The 18,746-nt window shown below is 37.1% G+C and overlaps 1 protein-coding gene across 1 annotated transcript in view; it reads left to right on the top strand.

Moving 5' to 3' along the window:
- The window catches only part of CFAP54 (cilia and flagella associated protein 54), a 282,672-nt gene that overhangs the window by 180,093 nt on the left and 83,833 nt on the right, over positions 1-18,746 (top strand). The window contains exons 52-56 of the mRNA XM_069491252.1: positions 10,534-10,639; positions 12,659-12,806; positions 13,639-13,796; positions 13,970-14,149; positions 14,254-14,380. Of these exons, the coding sequence (XP_069347353.1) occupies positions 10,534-10,639; positions 12,659-12,806; positions 13,639-13,796; positions 13,970-14,149; positions 14,254-14,380 (719 nt within the window). The remainder of the gene's footprint in view (positions 1-10,533; positions 10,640-12,658; positions 12,807-13,638; positions 13,797-13,969; positions 14,150-14,253; positions 14,381-18,746) is intronic.

An 18,746-nucleotide genomic window follows, 5' to 3' on the forward strand; every position in this document is an offset into this window, starting at 1 on the left:
ACATTGGAAGAGCGTTTCTTCCTCACCCTAATTTGCTAAATATGCTTAAGCTTTATGCAAGTTTTACACATTCCTAGACTCATAACATATTTGCTTTTTATTATTCAGAGGACTTTTTGTACAGTATCACACCTAAAACTATAGTTCTCAACAAAGCAATTGCTTTATTAAAGCACATAGCTAGAATGTTTAATGTCGTATATAGAATGAACAAATTAACAGTGCTTTGATTTTTTTATATATTTAATTTATGTTTAAAAAAGACCAAACCTAAATTCCTTATAGCTTTTTACAAATAAAACCTACGAAGTATTTTTTTCTTAAGCACCGAATAAAAATATTAAAAACAAGCTATATTTTGAAAAAGTAACATCATCTGAACTATGTTGTGCTGAACCATTTAAGATACTGTTGCAGGTGGCTGATTATTTAAATGTGCTGCAACTCTTAGTGTCACAGCTTTCATTTAGCTTGTTCGTTGATTCATTCGTTTACTCAGCCAGGACTTGTTAACCATCTCTCTGCTCAGCTCTGATCTAGCAGTATCCATATGCTCACAGACGTATAAACAATTAAGTAGAATAGTAAAAAATAATACTGTTGGAGTGATTTTTTTCCTATTTAATAATATAGAAATATACTTTCAAGAATTTCCTTATGCCATCTGTGATAAACACTTCTATCGTGAGGTCTTATAACATGTTCAATAATGATTCACTTAGTAATGCACAAATTTCTTATCATTCATAAAATAATTTTGAGCACCTACAATATGCTAGGCACTGTTCTAAGCTCTTGGCATGTATCAGTATCCCAATATTCATATATACAATGTAGACAGGTATGTAAAAATACTGACAAAAGCCTTGCCCTCATGGATTTGACATTCTAATCATAAACAGGCTGACAATAAACCATAAACAGAATAAGTAAGTATGTTATATAGTGTGGCCAGAAATAAGTGCCATGGATAATATCAGGAATGGAGGTTGGAAGAGGAGGAAGAGTTATTTTAAAGTTGTGTGGTTGTCATGTTAATAAAAAGTAACTCCATTTTGATGTTCAATGGCTGATAGCTTTCAAGCCCACCACTCCCCTTCTCCTTCTGCCCCCTACCTGGGCAAGCAGATAAGAAAGCCCAGTTGCTCCCTCTTTTTGGTGCTGAGATGGGAGAGATGACATACTGCATGCTAATGAAAAGGGCCCAAATAGAGGAAAAATTTGATGTTTTGATGTAATGTGTAATGTAAGCCACACCGTGGAGCAGGAATCCAGTATTCTCTTTTTCTCTAGTACAGAATAAAGTTATTCTCTACCTTTGGAATCCAGAATAATCTCTGGGGGCTAGCAAGGAAACTGGCTGCCCACCCAAAGCGTAGACGGGAAAAGAGTCACCCAAGAGAAATCGGTTCCCAAGGCTGATGCCATTAGCAATTGTGGGGTCCAAATTGACACCACCCATAAAAATACAGAAACCCTGATAAATTAACTTCAAAACTGGTCCAGACATCATAGGGCTGGAGCAGAGGCAAAACCAGAACTGTCTTATAGGAATTAGCCCAGGAGATGCAAGACTCCCATGGAAAACAAGTCCCACTAAAGATAGCACAAAGTCAAATATTAGAAAGCAAATGAGGAAACAGCCATAAATGAAAGTTAGCAGACACAATAAATGGCAGATGTCACAGCCCAGGAAATAAACTGTTCAAAATTATGAAGGATGGAGGAGAATCTATAAAGCAAGAATAACACGACACAAAAAAAGGAACAGATGAATTTGGAAAAGAACCAAATAGAAATTTTGGAAATGAAAAAGTATAGTCACTGAAAGAAAATAAGAAACTATCAAATTAGATGAAAAATATTGTTTGGTGTTTTTCTCTCCTTAATTTTCTTCGTTTATAGTGAAATTCCATGCATTAAACTCTATTAGCTTCAGAATTTGAAGGTGGAGTTAAATTTAATGTTTTTAGATTGTCATTCTCTGTGCACAGGAGAAGCCCACTTGCTTGTTTTCCAAAGAGGAAATCAATTCAGCAGAAATCAATTCTTTGCTTTGATTAGAAATATACAATCATCTTATCAGTATGAGCCTGACTGAAGGCTGTTACATGGTGAACCACATCTAAATCTAGATGACAGTGTAGATTTGGGGGGATTTATAATTATTGTGGTTTCTAAGCAATGGTGAAAATCCATAAAGTATGTTTGGAGTGGTGATTCTTAAATGTGATATGTAGATCTCTGCGGGTGTCTCCCAGACCCCTTGGGCATGGGACATTTGTGAGGTCAGAACTATTTTAATAATGAAACTAAGACATCATTTGCCTTCTTCACTGCGTTCTTTGCATTGATGCTGCAAAGTAACAGTGGTTCAGATTCCTGATACCTCACTGTGAATCAAAGCAGTGGCACCACCAAACTATACTAGTAATCATTATAGTCCTCACTCCCACACACTTGCAACTAAAAAAAAAGCCAATTTTACTTAAGAATGCCCTTGGTGCATCAGTAGAATTGGTTACATTTATAAATCCCTATCATTGGATATATATTTTTAATATTCTGTGGGAATATTAAATGGGAAATATTCTTAGGCACGTCTCCTGCATGTCAAAGTGGATGGTTGTCTTGGGGAAGAACACATGTGATTGAACCGACAGCTGGACAAGCTGCTTTCTTCATGGAACACCATTTTTATTTGAAAAAACGGTTGACAAACTATGGTTACTCTAACTTGGGTATTTGGAAGACATTTTATTAAAAATGAGCAAATTGAGTGTGCCACTTCTAGAGAAAGAATTGATAGAATTTGTTGCCAATGATAAAATTTGAACTTTCATGAGAAAATCAGAATTTTGGAAAAATTAGTATATGCCACTATGAGCTCCCCATGAGCTGGACAGTTTTCTAACGCTTAGATTTTTTTCCTGTGAGATTGATGGTAATACTAACAAACATGACTTTTTAAAAAATATTGTATAATGAAGTGTTTCAACATCTGGGCAATCTGGGTAACTCAAGGAGAAAATATTTTCCAAATGACTGGTTCATGATGTTACAAAATCCCAGTCAACAAGATAGACCAATAAATTTTAATGTAACATAGGAAAAGTTCATCAATATGGGGTATTAGATTCTACATTGCAACAAACTTTTCAGAAATTATCACTTGTCACATGATAGTTATCACTTTGATATTGCTTTGGTGTAATATCAAAGAAGACTATTAAAACAATTATTTGAAGCAGCTGTTAAAATACTTCTCCCCCGTGTGTATGAAGCCTAATCTTCATATACTTCAACTACAGCAATATTTTACAAAAGACTGAGTATAGAAGCAGATATGAAAGTCTTCTGTGAAGTAGATTATTTCTTATTAAGCCAGACATTAAAGAGAACCATGACATTCTGCTGATTAATTTTTTTAAAAAAATATAGTTGTTTTGTATAAAATGTACTATTTATATTAACATGTAAGAAGTTTATTATTTTTATTTTAAAATGAATTAAGGAAGCTAAAATATTTTCAATTTAATTTCTAATATGGTAGGTGTCGATAGAGCTCTTTGGGGTTCTAAATAATTTTCATGGATGTACAGGGGTGCTGAGATCAAAATGCTTGAGAACCACTGGTTTAGTGTATTGTCACATTCATAGCTATCTTTAAGGATACAGTGGCAGTTGATGGTAAAATAGGCTTAGCATAATAATATACCATTTTCCCCATTGGATTTTGAAGGGAGAAGGAACTTTTACCATATAATTTTCTAAGGAATTCTTTTTCTCCAAACTATGTCTCGGAGAGCAACAGCAGCCCTAGAAAATACTTGTCATTTATCTTCATTCTTTCCTTGGCTCTCAGTTCTCTACGCGTCTTATACCCTTTTGGTATGGAGAATATGAGTGATTGTTTTTTTCTTTAGGCAGGAAGAAAGAAATGAGAAAGTAAAAATTACAAAACGGCCACGGAAGGGACTGTCATAATAGAACTTTAATTTGAAGATGTGATAGACATATGCAAATAATGTGCAAGTGTATCAGAATTGTTCTTATTTTAAATAAGTGAACCTGGCCCTTGGGACAAAACCTGCAGAAACTTTGATGTTATTGCCTTTTTGGAGCAGAGTTGTCATTCAGGGAAAGCCTATTGTCAAGATGAATGAGTTTTTCTTACGTGAACTTTACCCCCCATGAGCTTCTGTTTGGGTACTGCTGAGAGTGTTGGACAGTCCCTTTTCCAGATGATGGTTAGCTTGACATTTCATGATACTTCTAATAAAATTATGTGTCAAGGAAATTGAAAGGCGCATCCCCTAAGGTGACAAGTAGAGTGAGCTGCATGGATTTTATGAGAACAAACTGACCATTTTTGTTATGAATGTTAATAAGAAATAAATGGGATCAAAGTTATTCAAACTGCATTTCTACTTCTAGGGCTGCCTCTCTCTTTCAAAATCCTGTCTTTTTTTTTTTTTTCTAAATACGTGTTCTTTCCTATTCTTTATATTTAATTTATTGTCTAAATGGGAAAACATGGTTAATTTTGTGTCAGAATGAAACTTCCTTCCTTGGGGATTTTATGATAGCCGGTTGGCAGTGAATTATCTTCCTATACTGTCCATCTATCTAGTGTACTAGAGAAACTAGAAATTTTCCATTGTGCAACTAAGCATTACCAGGTGGATTAAAACATACTGGTATTTCCTATATTTTATTCATTAAATTTTCGAATCAGCAAGATGCCAAACCTCATACCTCATTTCTCTTGAAATCAGAATTTGGGCTTCAGGATCAGAAGAATGAATGAGCACCATTTTCTTCTTCCAGAGTCCTCTAGTAGCTGTGCTGTGCTGGCCTCTGAAGCTACTGAATAGACAAGGCACCTTAGGAAAGTGTAGAGCCTTGAGGGAGGAAGGGTGGGCAGGTAGGAAATTTCTTACCTACATACACACTGACTGCGTGGTGTGTTTGTTGTTATTTTCCTGCTTGTTTGTTTTGTTCTATTTTAAATAAAAAACAGGTTAGAAAATCCCAAACAATGCTTTAGAAAACATTCTACAAATATCTAAAGTATTTTAATAGCTTAGCAAAATCTTGGGAGTTTAAAATTCAATAATTGCTGTAAGGTTGGGATGCTGATTAACAACAATTTAGTTCCCCCACCCCGAAATCTCCTCTGGCCAACTCAATATAATAAGAATGATAATAGCTAGCATGCATTATGTGCCATCTATTTGCAAGCACTTGTATTTGCTAAGCACACCCCATTCTCACTAGAGTGTCGCCCCACTAGGGAGGAGTGCTTGTTTATTGCTGTATCCGTAGCCCCCAGTAGCTGCTCAATATGTATTTTTACACAAGTGAAAGAAAAAAGATTGTATTTAATCCTTACAATAATCTCATTTCATGAAGTCTGACCTGTTATTTTTATCATTCTTGTTTTATAGATGAAGAGATTGATAATTGGGCTTCCCAAGATCACCCAGCTCATACATGGCAGAGGTGGGATTTGAACTCTCTACCTCCAGTGTACAATTCTTAAAAATTAAGTTATCCCAGATGAATTAAAAAGTTTTTTTTTAAAAGCAGAAGGAAATACAATTAAATAATGGAATATCTACACAGCCATATTTCTAAAATTAGAACTGACTACAAAGAAAAATGTCAACTGATTTAATTTGTACAAAATTTTAATTTTTGCAAGTATAACCAAAAAAACCCCTTACAACTACAATACCTAGGAAAACAAGATTGTACTTGCATTAAATATGACAAATAGTTCATATAAATTTTACATAAAGTTGCTGACAAATTTGATAAAAAGACACTATTGTTAAATGGTCCAATACCATAAACCCTTCATCCAAAAGAGGAAATCATAACTAGTATATAAACACATGGAAAAATATCATCCTCTTACAAAATGAAGTTAAAGCAATGAATGAAGTATCAATTTCCACCTGAAAATATTATCAGAATAACATTTCCTGATAGTTTCTCTTCCAACTGCCCATTGAAATACATGAGGACCCATGAAGACAGAAAAATGCAAAAGCTTTAATAGTACTGAAAACTAGGGATAATAATTAAACTTTTGCAAGAGGTGGGGAAATTTTTTTTTAAATGGTACTCACAGATAAAGATGTACTAATAACCACAAGGAATAATCTATATCCACTTTATCCCCTGAAAGGAGCAAAAATCCTGGCCAGGAAAGAAGAAGGAAGACGACTTGGCCCTCAACGTTCACTCAGCACATAACTCAGAGGGGTTCATTATCCAAACACCTGGGCAGGTGCTTTGACACTTTATGGGAACTTGAAGAACTGCTCCAGCCAACAAAAGAGATAAATCTCATAATTAAGAACTCATGAATGGGGAAGTTGTTCTATAAAAATGACTAGTTGTGGGCATGGGAGCTGGTTTGTGCTCAGTCTAAATAATAAGTTTGAAAATGTAACAACTGATTTCTGAAGAAGCTGATAGACCATAAATATAACTAATAATTACATAGGGATGATATATCATATTATAATAACCAAGTGGATATGGGAGAGATAAGGCAATGAAAGAGTACCAAATTCTTTATCTTGTATTTGGGGAATGAAATACATTGTTTCATTTCATACTTTGGGAAATAGAGAAAAATTATGTTTTTAAGATGGGTTAATGGGGAAGTGTGTTTTGGAAAATATTAAAAATAACCAAAAACAATATATATACATATAAACACACATCAGAATATGTATTTCTCAAATCAGTGTGGAAAATAAAAGCAAAATAGTTCTATAGCAAAAGACATAAAACAAAGGAAAAATAATAAACCTAGAAAGCGTAAAATAATAGAAGAAAACAAGGCATGTTTATAATGGCAATAAATGCAAAATTTGTCAAAGTTCCCTGGATTCTATAGGGTATTTTTGATAGCAAACGACCTATCCTAACTTGAACCAACCCTGGCAAAAGGGGAAATTTTCTGATTCATACGATTATAAGGCAGGAGAAGATAGAAGTAAGGATGGGTGAGGGTTTACTGAGATCAGAGTTTTGTATGTTCCTGGGATTCTCTCATTCCGTCTTATCTCTTTCAGACTATGTGTTGGCTTTATTTGATCTAATTAGCTTCCTCTACAGAGCTGGACACTTGTCTGCCACTAGATCAAGGCTGCTAATGCCACCAGTTGACACAGAGAGAGATCGAGACTGTCTCTTGCTCCAGGTTCAGATATTGAAGAAGTGCTCTGGTTGGCTCAGCTTGGTTCAGGTACCCATCCCTGGACCCAAGCTCCATGGCCGAGGAGGCAGAGTCACAAAAGAACTTGGAAGCCCCCACTAAGAACTAAGGGGAGGAGGGGGAGAGGCAGAGGAAGGAAAATAGTGTCCCAGAAGGATGGGGATGTTTGATGCTTTTCTCAGGAGAACAGAAGAGGAATGCTACTCAAAGTAATAAATATAAAATTGCATCATAAATTACTGTCAAAATGTTCTAGACATTTTTAAAAATAAAAGAATGATCACAGATACTAACAAAAGATAAAGAAATAAAGCAAGGGTGACAATATTCCTATGATCCTAAGTAGAATGTAAGGCAAAGGGCATTGAACCGGACACAAAGGAGCTTTTATATGGATAAAAGGTACAGTCAACAGTGACTATATAGCAGTTGTGAATATGTTGCTAACACCATACCAATATCAACAAATCCAAACTTGTTAGAAGTGTGAAAATACAGAGATGGCATCATAGCACAATGGTTGAGAGCACAGGCTCAGGGCTGATGGCCTGGGCTCTGTTCCCAGCTCCTCTTTCTAGCTGTGTGACTTTGGGCAAGTTATTTAACATTTCTGTGTCTCCATTTTCAGATCCGGAAAATAGGGATGACGATAGTACAGGTTGGGTATCCCTTATCTGAAATGCTTGCGACCAGAAATGTTTCAGATTTGGATGTTTTCAGATTTTGGAATATTTGTATTATCCAGTTTGAGCATCCCAACTCCCAAAATTCAAAACCCAAAACACTCCAATGAGCATTTCCTTTGAGCGTCATGTTAGTGCTCAAAAAGTTTCAGATTTTGGAACATTTTTGACTTGGTATAGGGGATGCTCAACTTGTATCCACCTTGTAGATTTGTGGTGGGGAATAAATGAATTAATTCACAGAAAGCACTTAATGTAGGACCTGACAGGTGGTAAACACTCAGTAAATATCAGCTGTCATCTTTTTTTTTTTTTTACAAAAGGATTGTCATGGGGAAAAATAGAGAAAATTTCTGTGGCCAATGTTAGCACAATACTTTCAGTTTTTAATATCAATACAACACATTGACCAAAAAAAAGGGGGATTTAAAAATATAATTTAAACGTTGAGCATGTATACATACTCCGAGAGCCTAGAAACATAGATGAAACCTTCTCACGAGCATCCATGGACACTGATGAAACTGATCATATACTAGGTCAGAAACCTCAGTAACTGACCCAAAGCAGGTGGTTCACTGACCATCTTCCGGGGACATGGAAGGCCTCTGGAACATGTAAATCTGATTTACATCTTGAAAAGATCACTGTGTCTGCTGTGTGGGGACCAGGACTGCAGGGGCAAGAGCCATGGCAGGAGACTGGGTAGGAAGCTACCAGTGTTGTCCAGCCTGGAGATGATAGTGGTTTGGACGAGGGTGCTAGCAGTGGAGGGGTGAAGAGCTGTATTTTGAAAGTGAAGCTGATGGATTGAACACACAGTGCGAGTCAGAGAGATGAAACAACGGCGACTGCTGGGTTCTGTGTCTGGGGGGGAGGACATGGACAAGGAGCAGGTTTGGGTGGACGTGGTGAAAGCAAGGGTCTGTTTTATCCTATTGTCACTCATTTGCTAGGGCTGCTGTAACAAACTACCAAAAACTGGGTGCCTGAGAGCAACAAAATTTTATTGTCTCACAGTTCTGGAGGCCAGAAGTCCTACATCAAGTGTTGGCAGGGCCGTGCTCACTCTGATGGCTCTAGGGGAGAGTCCTTCCTTGCCTCTTCTAGCTTCTGTGTTTGCCAGCAATCCTTGGTGTTCCTGGGCTTACAGATGCATCACTCCTTTGCATGATGAAGGCCGTCTTCTGCCTGTGTGTCTTCGCCTCATCCTCCCTCCCTGCATGTCTGTTTCTGTCCACATTTCTTATTTTTATAGAGACACCAGTCAGTCTTACTGGATTAGGGCCCATCATAATGACTTCATTTTAACTTGATTTCCTCTATAAAGAACCTATTCTCAAATAAGGTCACATTTTGAGGTATGCGGGTTAAGACTTCAACATAATTTTTTTTTGGTGGGGGGACAAAGTTCAACTCTTAACACCTGAAAATGTGACTTTCTATTACCTATATAAGTGGAGATATCAAGTGGGAATGGGATGGGTGTATTGTCCATCTGAATTTCACCTAGTTTTTCTGTGCTGTAAGCAACATTATGATGAACATTTTCAGGTATACAGGTTGTTCTGTATTCTGAATTTTGTTTTGGAATAGATTTTCAAAAGAAGGAAACTCTTAATATATATCATTAAAATATTTGGAAGTAGTGTGATGTCAATTATAGATTTATCTTTCTACAAGGCAGGACAATATAATGGTTTAAAGTGCATACAAATTTTGTATATAGAGCAACAGGAAATAAAGAGAATTCCTATCTCCTGGCCTCTATTTTCTTAATTTGGTACACTTCCTTTCTGGCACTGCTATACACTGAAATTAGCTTAATAGTTTCTAAGTGAATGGCAATAACTAACACAGTTCTATAACTCAAAAAGCTGAAATCACATTCTGATGTATGTAAAACATATATATGCTCATTTTATTAATAGGATTGTCAATAAATTTTGTTTTCGGTCTTAAAAACATTTGTTTATTTATTCTTCTATTTGCTCATTTTCATTTAAAAATATTTTTTTGTTTCTATTATGTCCCAGCCGCTATGCTAGATGCTGGGTTTCTTTTTACTTTCTTTTTTTTTGAGACAGAGTCTCACTCTGTTGCCCCAGCTGGAGTGCAGTGGTGTCATCATAGCTCACAGCAACCTCAAACTCCTGGGCTCAAGCCATCCTCCTGTCTCAGCCTCCCAAGTAGCTGGGACTACAAGCATAAGTCACCACGCCTGGCTAATTTTTTCTATTTGTAGTAGAGATGGGGTCTTGCTCTTGCTCAGGCTGGTCTCCAACTCCTGAGCTCAAGTGATCCTCCTGCGTCAGCCTCCCAGAGTGCTAGGATTATAGGTGTGTGAGCCACCACGCCCAGCTTAGATTCTGGGTTTCAATAGGAAATAAGACAAATTAGCTGTAAAGCAATATATAGACAGTTAAATAGTGTGATAAGTACAAGTGGATGATTAAGACCAGGGTGCTATTGGGGCATGCACAAAGGGCACCTAACTGGTTTGGAGGTGGTTGGGGGTGTGGAAAAGTTTTTTGGAGAAAGAGACTTAGGAAATAACATACACATGCCACAAGTATAATACTAATAACATTTAAAATATATTCTCTATTTCAGTGCAGCGATAGTAGTTTCCACACTTCAACTTCTCCAGGATTCAAAACTTTTTAAAAAGAAAGAAGTACAGGATGATGCAGAGACTCCCATCTCTCCAGGAACATCTGTATGTATGAATTTAACGTTTATCCTCACAGTACTTGTTGTGTAATAGCTATTGGTATCCTAGGACATTGTTTAACTAATTATTTGTATGAAGCAAAGGGATAAAGTAGAAAAAACATTGAATTCAGAGTAAAAAGATCGGTTTTTAAGTCCTGTTTATTAAGTGGCATACCTTGGGCAAGTCCTTTAAATTTTCTTTTAAAATCTGTAATCTCATTTGTGAACTGATGGAATTAGATACAATAATCACTCAAGTCCCATCCAGATGTGTCAGTATAGCTGTCTCCCTATGATCTACCTGGCAAATAAAGTTGTTTCACAAGACTTGCTCTTCACTCCACTTTTGAATTTATTGCCTCAGCATTGCCTGTTTCCTGCTTTGGATTCCTGGTAGTTAGATTCTTCCACTGAAGCTCCCAAATCTATGGACAACTGGTGTCACAGGTTCTGTGATTGGACTCTGATAAGATCAAGTAATTTAACAACACAGGGTTGTTTGGGATTAAAATAAAAATTCATCACATAGAACCCTTGCTCATTATTTCACGCATTACTAATAAAATCTCTAATATTACATTAGTAAAACTAATTGTCCTAAATAGAGATTCATTCCTTTCTATATTAAAAGCAATAAAAGTGTTAAAAAGCAATCCTAAAAATTGACTTAGAACAATTGGTTGTCAACCAGGGTTGATTTTGCCTCCCAGGGGCTATTTGACAGTCTCGGAAGATATTTTCATTGTCACAACTAGAGGGGGTGCTACTGGAATCTTCTAGGTAGAGGCCAGGGATGTTTCTAAACATCCTATAATATAGAGGACAGCCCACGACAACAATTATCTGGCCCAAAATATCAGTCAGTAGTGCCAAGATTGAGAAACCCTGATTTTGATTATGTGTGACTTGACTTTTTATTAGTAACAAGAAATGTTAGCATTGAAAGATTAAGTTATATCCATGGGCATTTTTTTCTGTATTGTTAATCTAAATACTAGACTCCTTGGGTACTTGATGTGCCCATTCTAATCACCATCCTGCCCGTGGGCCTCTGCACACTGCTTTCTCTTGTTTCCAGGAACAGCTCGACCTTCTCTTCCTGAACTTCCCACCTGTCTGCCCACACTCTAGCCCCTTTAAGTCCTATTAGCTGCTCCTGGATAGCAGGTGTTGCCGATTGGTTGGTCACGATGAGCTGTCAGAGATGCACAGAAGGAAATTCCTAGAACAAGTAGGGGTTCTTCTAAATGATTTTAAAGTTCCCAAGTGTCTACAGTTGCCTCCTCCCTGGAAAAAGCTCCTTTTGCATCTCCCTATCAGTAGTAGCTCTGGACAGTCACCACCCCTTTGTAAAGTATAATAACCAGGGTGGTAAATCAATTAATATACATATTTGGAACGTGAGCAGCACATAGCAATGTCACACTTTGTATTAAAACTCTGGACTCTAAATTCAGGAAGACAGAAGTTTAAAATCCACTTCTGCCAAAATGCCTTGGAGTGTAAGCAAGATAGTTAAGCTTTCCAGGTCTCAGTAAAATGGAAATAATAAGAACTCCCCTTGGCTGTTAGGATGATCGAATAAGATAATGTATATAAAGGATGTAGCACAGTGCCTGACACATAATAAGCACTAAATAAACATTAGTGAATATTATTTATTACTTTCAGCCCTTAAAATGATGTTTACAAAAACTTTTGATGATGTGGAGACAGCTGATAATGTAATTTGCAATGAAAAATTTAGACTACTAAACTATTTTTCAACAATGGGTATAGAGAGAAAAGAAAAGCTGAAAACAGTATGTCAGAATGTTAATAGAAGATTGTGGGCTTGTGGATGATTTTGTTTATTTGTTTGTCTATTTTTTGTGTTTTATAGAATGTGCAAGAATAATTTCTAAATGTAAAATGTTAATGCTGTGAAATGATACCAGATGCTTTTCTTAACTTACACTTAGCCTTACCCTAGAACTTTGACATTACTAAATGGAAATATAACCATCATTTTAATTTTGTTTAGACCACTGAAAATAAAGACGATAATGAGTTTTTAGACCCTATTTCCCTAAATGCTCGAGAATATTTCAACATTCATCTGTGGTTGAGGTGCCGCTTAGCACTGGTGACTGCGTTTGTTGCACAGATTCGTGGCATTGGAATCGTGAAAGGTACAAATACCCTATTTTCTTAGTCAATGTGTTCATAAGAATTAATTTTACAGAGGTGAAGGGGAGTTTATTAGGATATATCTTATTATAATGTTAACATTTTATCACTTTCTAGCTTTATCTGTTTCTAAAATTAAAAATTCAGGTTATTAAATAAAAATAATCATTTTTAATAGTCCTTTGTACCATTGAAAGTGGCATATTATGTTACCAGTATATGCAAAACAGTCAAGGAGATTTAAAAAGACTAATGCCCAGGTCTTCTTGTCCTCTGGGACAGTGGCTAAAAGTAGGGGTGAAGAGCACAGATTCTGGAGCCTACCCGCTTGGGTGCGAATGCTGCATCCGCTACTTCCTGGCCAAGTCTTTCTTGGCCAAGTCTCTTAGCCGCCCTGTGTCTCAGTTTCCTGCTCTGTAAAATGGAGATAATGGTAGCTACTTCACAGGACTATTGTCAGAATTAAATGGGTTAAATATGTAGAGTTCTTAGATCACAACTTGACACATAACAAATGTTCTCGCAGTGACTCATAATTACCTATTTGCATACCTTTCTATTCACCCATCTCTATCCATCTCCCAAATCAAATTATTTCTTGTAATGTTGTATTACTTTTATAGCACTGGAATATCCTAAGGTATTAATACTTTCCCCCAAAGTACAACAAATTTCTTTGCCATGTTTTGTGTAGAGTCTATTTGTTTTCTGTCTTAATATCTTCACGTTCTTTGATATTATACACTATTTCTTTGATGAACATCGGTGGTATTACACATAAATACTTTATCACTTTCTTGATGCATTTTAAACAGCCACCTTTGTTTATTTTAGAGAACGATATGACAGATTGTGTGAGCCTCATCAATGAAGTATGTATGGAGGCAAAAAGTGCAGACGACACGGAGCTACAGGCTGAATTCCTGATGCAAGGTGTAGTCCTTAGCCTACAAGAAAAGCATTTGAAGACAGACATCATAACAAACCTTCAGGTAGGAAGGAAACCTTGTTCACATTTATATTTAGAGAGGCATCCCAGTTAGAACAAAAGGAGAAAAAATTTTAAATTCCATTAGATACTGAATGCATAATAATCAACATGGCCAGCTCTTGTTTCAGTGAATTGGAAACGGTACTATAAAAGGGAATAATTTTATTTTAATAGGACATAATACATTTGCTTGAAGGAAATGAATTTATTTCTCCTCGATCTTGGTTAACCCTGGCAAGAAGTCTAGTTTTGCTGGATGACTTAACCAAAGCTGAGAAATTCAAGGACTCTCACTTTTTAAAAACAGAAAAATCCAATTTGTTGACTCAAGCTCACAACATTCTTATTGAACAGGTGAGAATGCTTTTGTGTCCATAAGACTTAAAAACTTATGTTTTGTCTTTTTTCTTGCTCCAAACCACATTAACTAATTGCTCATTGCAATGTTTCTTTTATAGATGCTAAATTTGGGAGAAACAATTGAATTTCCTTTATCAAATACTGAATATGCAAGTCCATTACAACCTTTGACAAATATCTATCTTCCTCATGTCCTGTTACTGGCCAAAATAAAAATGAGAATTGGTAAGAACATTTAAACATATATTGTCCTAGAGTAACTGATAAAAAAATTAAAGTTGTTTTCAGGCAGGTTCTCTTATGAGGGCATTTAAAAGGGCATTTATGAATACTCAGGCTCCATTTATTTAACAAATAGTTTTTGATCACTTACCATGTGCCAAAGTCTGTGTGACGTATGGATGGTCTTTATGTATGAATAAAGCATGAAGTTGATTACAGTAATTATTACAGGTGTAACCACTACTTGCTCTGAACTGTTATTGCGCTTTACCCAGATAATCATTTAGATTGAAATTATACCCACATAATCTACTTTAAAATTACTCTATATTTCAGCAACTTTACTGAAAAAAAATCCTATAAACACAAAATACAAGTACATTTCTTAAATAAAACTTTTTTTTTATCCATTAAATTGCTATTTAGCTTCCTTAAATTTATGACAAACTGGCCGGGTGGTGGCTCAGGCCTGTAATCCTAGCGCTCGGGAGGCCAAGGTGGGCGGATCCTTTGAGCTCAGGAGTTCCAGACCAGCCTGAGCAAGAGCAAAACCCCCGTCTCTACTAAAAAAATAGAAAACAATTAGCTGGACACTAAAAATATATAGAAAAAATTAGCCGGGCATGGTGGTGCATGCCTGTAGTCCCAGCTACTCGGGAGGCTGAGGCAGGAGGATTGCTTGAGCCCAGGAGTTTGAGGTTGCTGTGAGCTAGGCTGACACCATGGCACTCTAGCCCGAGCAACAGAGCCAGACTCTGTCTCAAAAAAAAAAAAAAAAAAAAATTATGACAAAGTGGTAAAGAAGGTTTTGGAGAGGAATTTGTAAAAACACATTATGTCTTTTAGGTTATAATTGATGCTATTAAGTACTTATATCTTTAAAAATGCTTACCGTACTGTCCATGAACAAAAATCAACTGGCCTCACTCCTGTGTCAGGGGAGCAGCCTTCCCCCTGCTGAAGCCGCCAGCCCTTCCCGCCTTGCTCGGCCCCAGCTCCCTTCCTTCCACCCCTCTCAGGGAACTCGGCAGCACTTTGCCTCCTTTCTCACATATATTCTTCCCTCCTTACTCAGTATGTCCTTTTCCTTTGTTCCCTCAGTTTGTAAATGTTTCCAAATCTCCACCAGTAAAAAACCAAACTAAACAAAGTAAACCCACCCTAAGCCTCTCTCACCTGAACACCCTATTCCTGTTCCAGTAGGACTCCTGGGGGTGGGGTGGGGAGTTCTGCCCGACCCCCTTTCTCCCCTCCACTTCACTTCTTATCTCACTTCAGCCTGGATTTGGACCAGAGAACCCACTCTTGATGAGGTCACCACGGAATTAATTTACAGTTCCACCATATAATTTTCTGACCCTCAGCAGCATTTGCTGTTGCAAATCAGTCACAACTTCCTGAAACTCTGCTCTCTTGACTTGGATTTTCAGGCACTGCATTCTCTCAGTTTTCCTCCTCCCTCCCTCTCTGGTTTCCTATCTTCACGACCTTGGTGTATTCTGTTTCCCTAGTCTGTCCCTAAAATACATGCTCTCCATTTATTTTTGCTTAAAAGGCTTCCTATGATGTGGTCCAGGCTTACCCTCCCTCTTCCCAGCCAGCCCTCCAGTCACTCTGAATCCCTGTAGGACCTTCGCACATACTACTTTCTCAGTTTGGACCGATCTACCCCAGAAACCTCACTCCCCCCACATCCTTCTCCCACCTCCCCAAGCCTCCATACAAATACACTTCTTCTAACTCTGTTCATCCTTTGGCTCTCAGTTAAACATCATATCCTCTGAGAAGCTTTTCCTGATCCCCAAGATTGGGTGAGATGCCCACTCCCCTTCTAATTGGTTATTCTTACTGTAACACTCATCACATTGGTTGTTAAGGACAGTGTACTTGTTTGAAGCCTGCATCAGAATATAAAATTTTTAAGGGAACAATTTTCTTTTGTCCACCTGATATCCCAGGCACCCAGCACAGTGCTTGAAATCAATCAGTCATGGTGCTTTCAAACTTTATTCATCCAGTAGACTACTATGCAATCACTGCTAATGATGTTGCAGAATAATTTTTATATAATGGAAAGATGTTCACACTACACGGGAAAATGTACAAAACAGAAAATTACAACATACTCATACTGTGCATCATGATGCCACTGGAAAATAAAGACAAGAAGGATTTATACCAAACTGCTCACAGAGACAATCCTTGGCTGGTTGACTATGGATGATGTTTATTTTCTTCTTTTTGTTTGTCTCTTTCCTTTCAATCTTCCATGGTGAACACACATAACTGTTGTAAAAAAAATTTGGTTCAAGAAATATTCTTTAGTCAAGGTACAAATCTAATGAAAATAAAACACTTAGCACCTAGCACCACTCTGGTGGATATAGTATGTGCTCAGTAAATGTTAGACCCTTTTCAAATATTTGAAGAAAAATGAACTAGTGGACAGTGCTGTGGAAAGAAGACTAACACACAGGTAGCAGAAACAGGAAAGCTGGGTGGAGAGTGCAGAACAAGCTGCTAGATGGGGGCTCGGGCTCTGAAGGGCCCAGGCTTGAATCTTGGCATTACTACTTCTTAGTTGTCTGATCTTGGGAGTTATTTAAGATCTTAGAGTCTAATGCCTTATCGTCAAAATGGGGATAGGGCTATTTACCCTATATATTTGGAATAATTAAATGAGATAAAGTATATATCGTATTTCACAGTGCCTGGCACACAGGGGCCATGCAAAAAATGGTAGTACTATTGTTGTTATTATTCTTTACATTTTCCTTTGTCTTTACTACTTATTTTACTTTAGTTTTTTTATATTTGTCAGTTTGATCAAGTTGTTTTTATCCCCTTTTTCCTGTTAATATTTTGGACATTTATTGTATCTTTCCTTCCCCGGTCCTCAGACTCAGACATGTGGCCCAGATCCAACCGTCTCCTCTCACCAAGAGGTTCTCACCTGCTTCCCTTACAGGCTGCCCCAATCAGAGGAGACATTTAGATGAATTTTGCTTTCCTACTTTAATCTCACCATATAGAGATCTCCAGGTTTTTCCTCCTCCTCTCCTACTCTCTCCAACTCCTAGATTTTACTGAGATCATTTAGTACTTTTTAATGCAAAATAGGGTTTCTCCTTTGAACTATTTTTTTTCCATTTTAAAGAAACTCTATTTATAATTTATAACATCCAGTCCTAGTCATTCCACCACTGGGCAAGTGCTGCTGCTGCCCCTTCCTCCTCCTTTTCATCCATCTTCAAAGTCTTCAGCCTTTCAGTCTCTGTTGTGCTTTACAGGTTGTTGACTGAGTTTTTTTATTTTTCGTTTGGAGTGTTTCCCTCAGATGATCTTCTCTCTGATTCTGTGTTCTCTGCAAATACTTTTCTTGCACTCTAACAGGCGAATGATGTGCTATCTCAACTCAGTGTCAGGTTCTTGGAGTGTGGCCTTTTCTCTCAGGATTTGATAGAGGTTATTCCATCATTTCTAGCTTTGAATGATGCAAATGAGAACTATAGTGTCAGTTTAATTTTTCTTTTCTTTTGATAAGAAATTTGTTCTTTCTGTCTGAAAACTTGCAAGATTTCTTCTTTTGTCTCTGTAGTTCAGGAATTTTACTAGCATATGTCTGGGTGTAAAAATTTTCTTTTCTTGCCTAGAACCCAATAAATCCTTTCAATCTGCAGACAAAACTTTTTCTAGCTCTGAGAAAAATTCTTCTTTCTTGATAATTACCTAGTCACTCTCTGTTCTTTCTTCTTCTTCAGCTCCTAACTAGTATAGCTAGAGCCAACCTGCCTAGTTTCAAATCTTCAGCATGTGACTTAACTTCTTTGTGCCTTAGTTTCCTCATCTTAAATATGAGGATGTCTTAGTCTGTTTGGGCTGCTATAACAAAATACCCTAGACTGGGTAATTTATAAACAACAGAAATTTATTGCTCACAGTTCTGGAGGCTGAGAAGCTCACGAACAAGGCACTGGCAGATTTAGTGTCTGCTGAGGACTTGCTGTGCTTCATAGATGGCACTTCACATGGCAGAGGGGGCAAACAGGTGTTCTCAAGCCTCTTTTATAAGGATGTTCACTAATTCCATTTAGGAGGGCAGAGCGCTTATAACCTAATCACCTTCCAAAGTCCCCACCTCTTAATACCATCACCGTGGATGTTAGGTTTTAACATATGAATTTTGAAGGACATAAACATTAAGGGGATAATAATGGCACTTACCTCATAGGATTGTTGAGAAGATTAAATGAGTTAAATGCTTATACCAGTGCCTGGACCATGGTAAGTACTATTAAGGGTTGAATATTATTATTTGTGTGTCAAGTGTTGGTCTGCCTTCCAAGTCTATTATGTTTTCTCTTATAAT

Source organism: Eulemur rufifrons, chromosome 16, assembly GCF_041146395.1.
Source record: "Eulemur rufifrons isolate Redbay chromosome 16, OSU_ERuf_1, whole genome shotgun sequence".
Taxonomy (NCBI): Eukaryota; Metazoa; Chordata; class Mammalia; order Primates; family Lemuridae; genus Eulemur; species Eulemur rufifrons.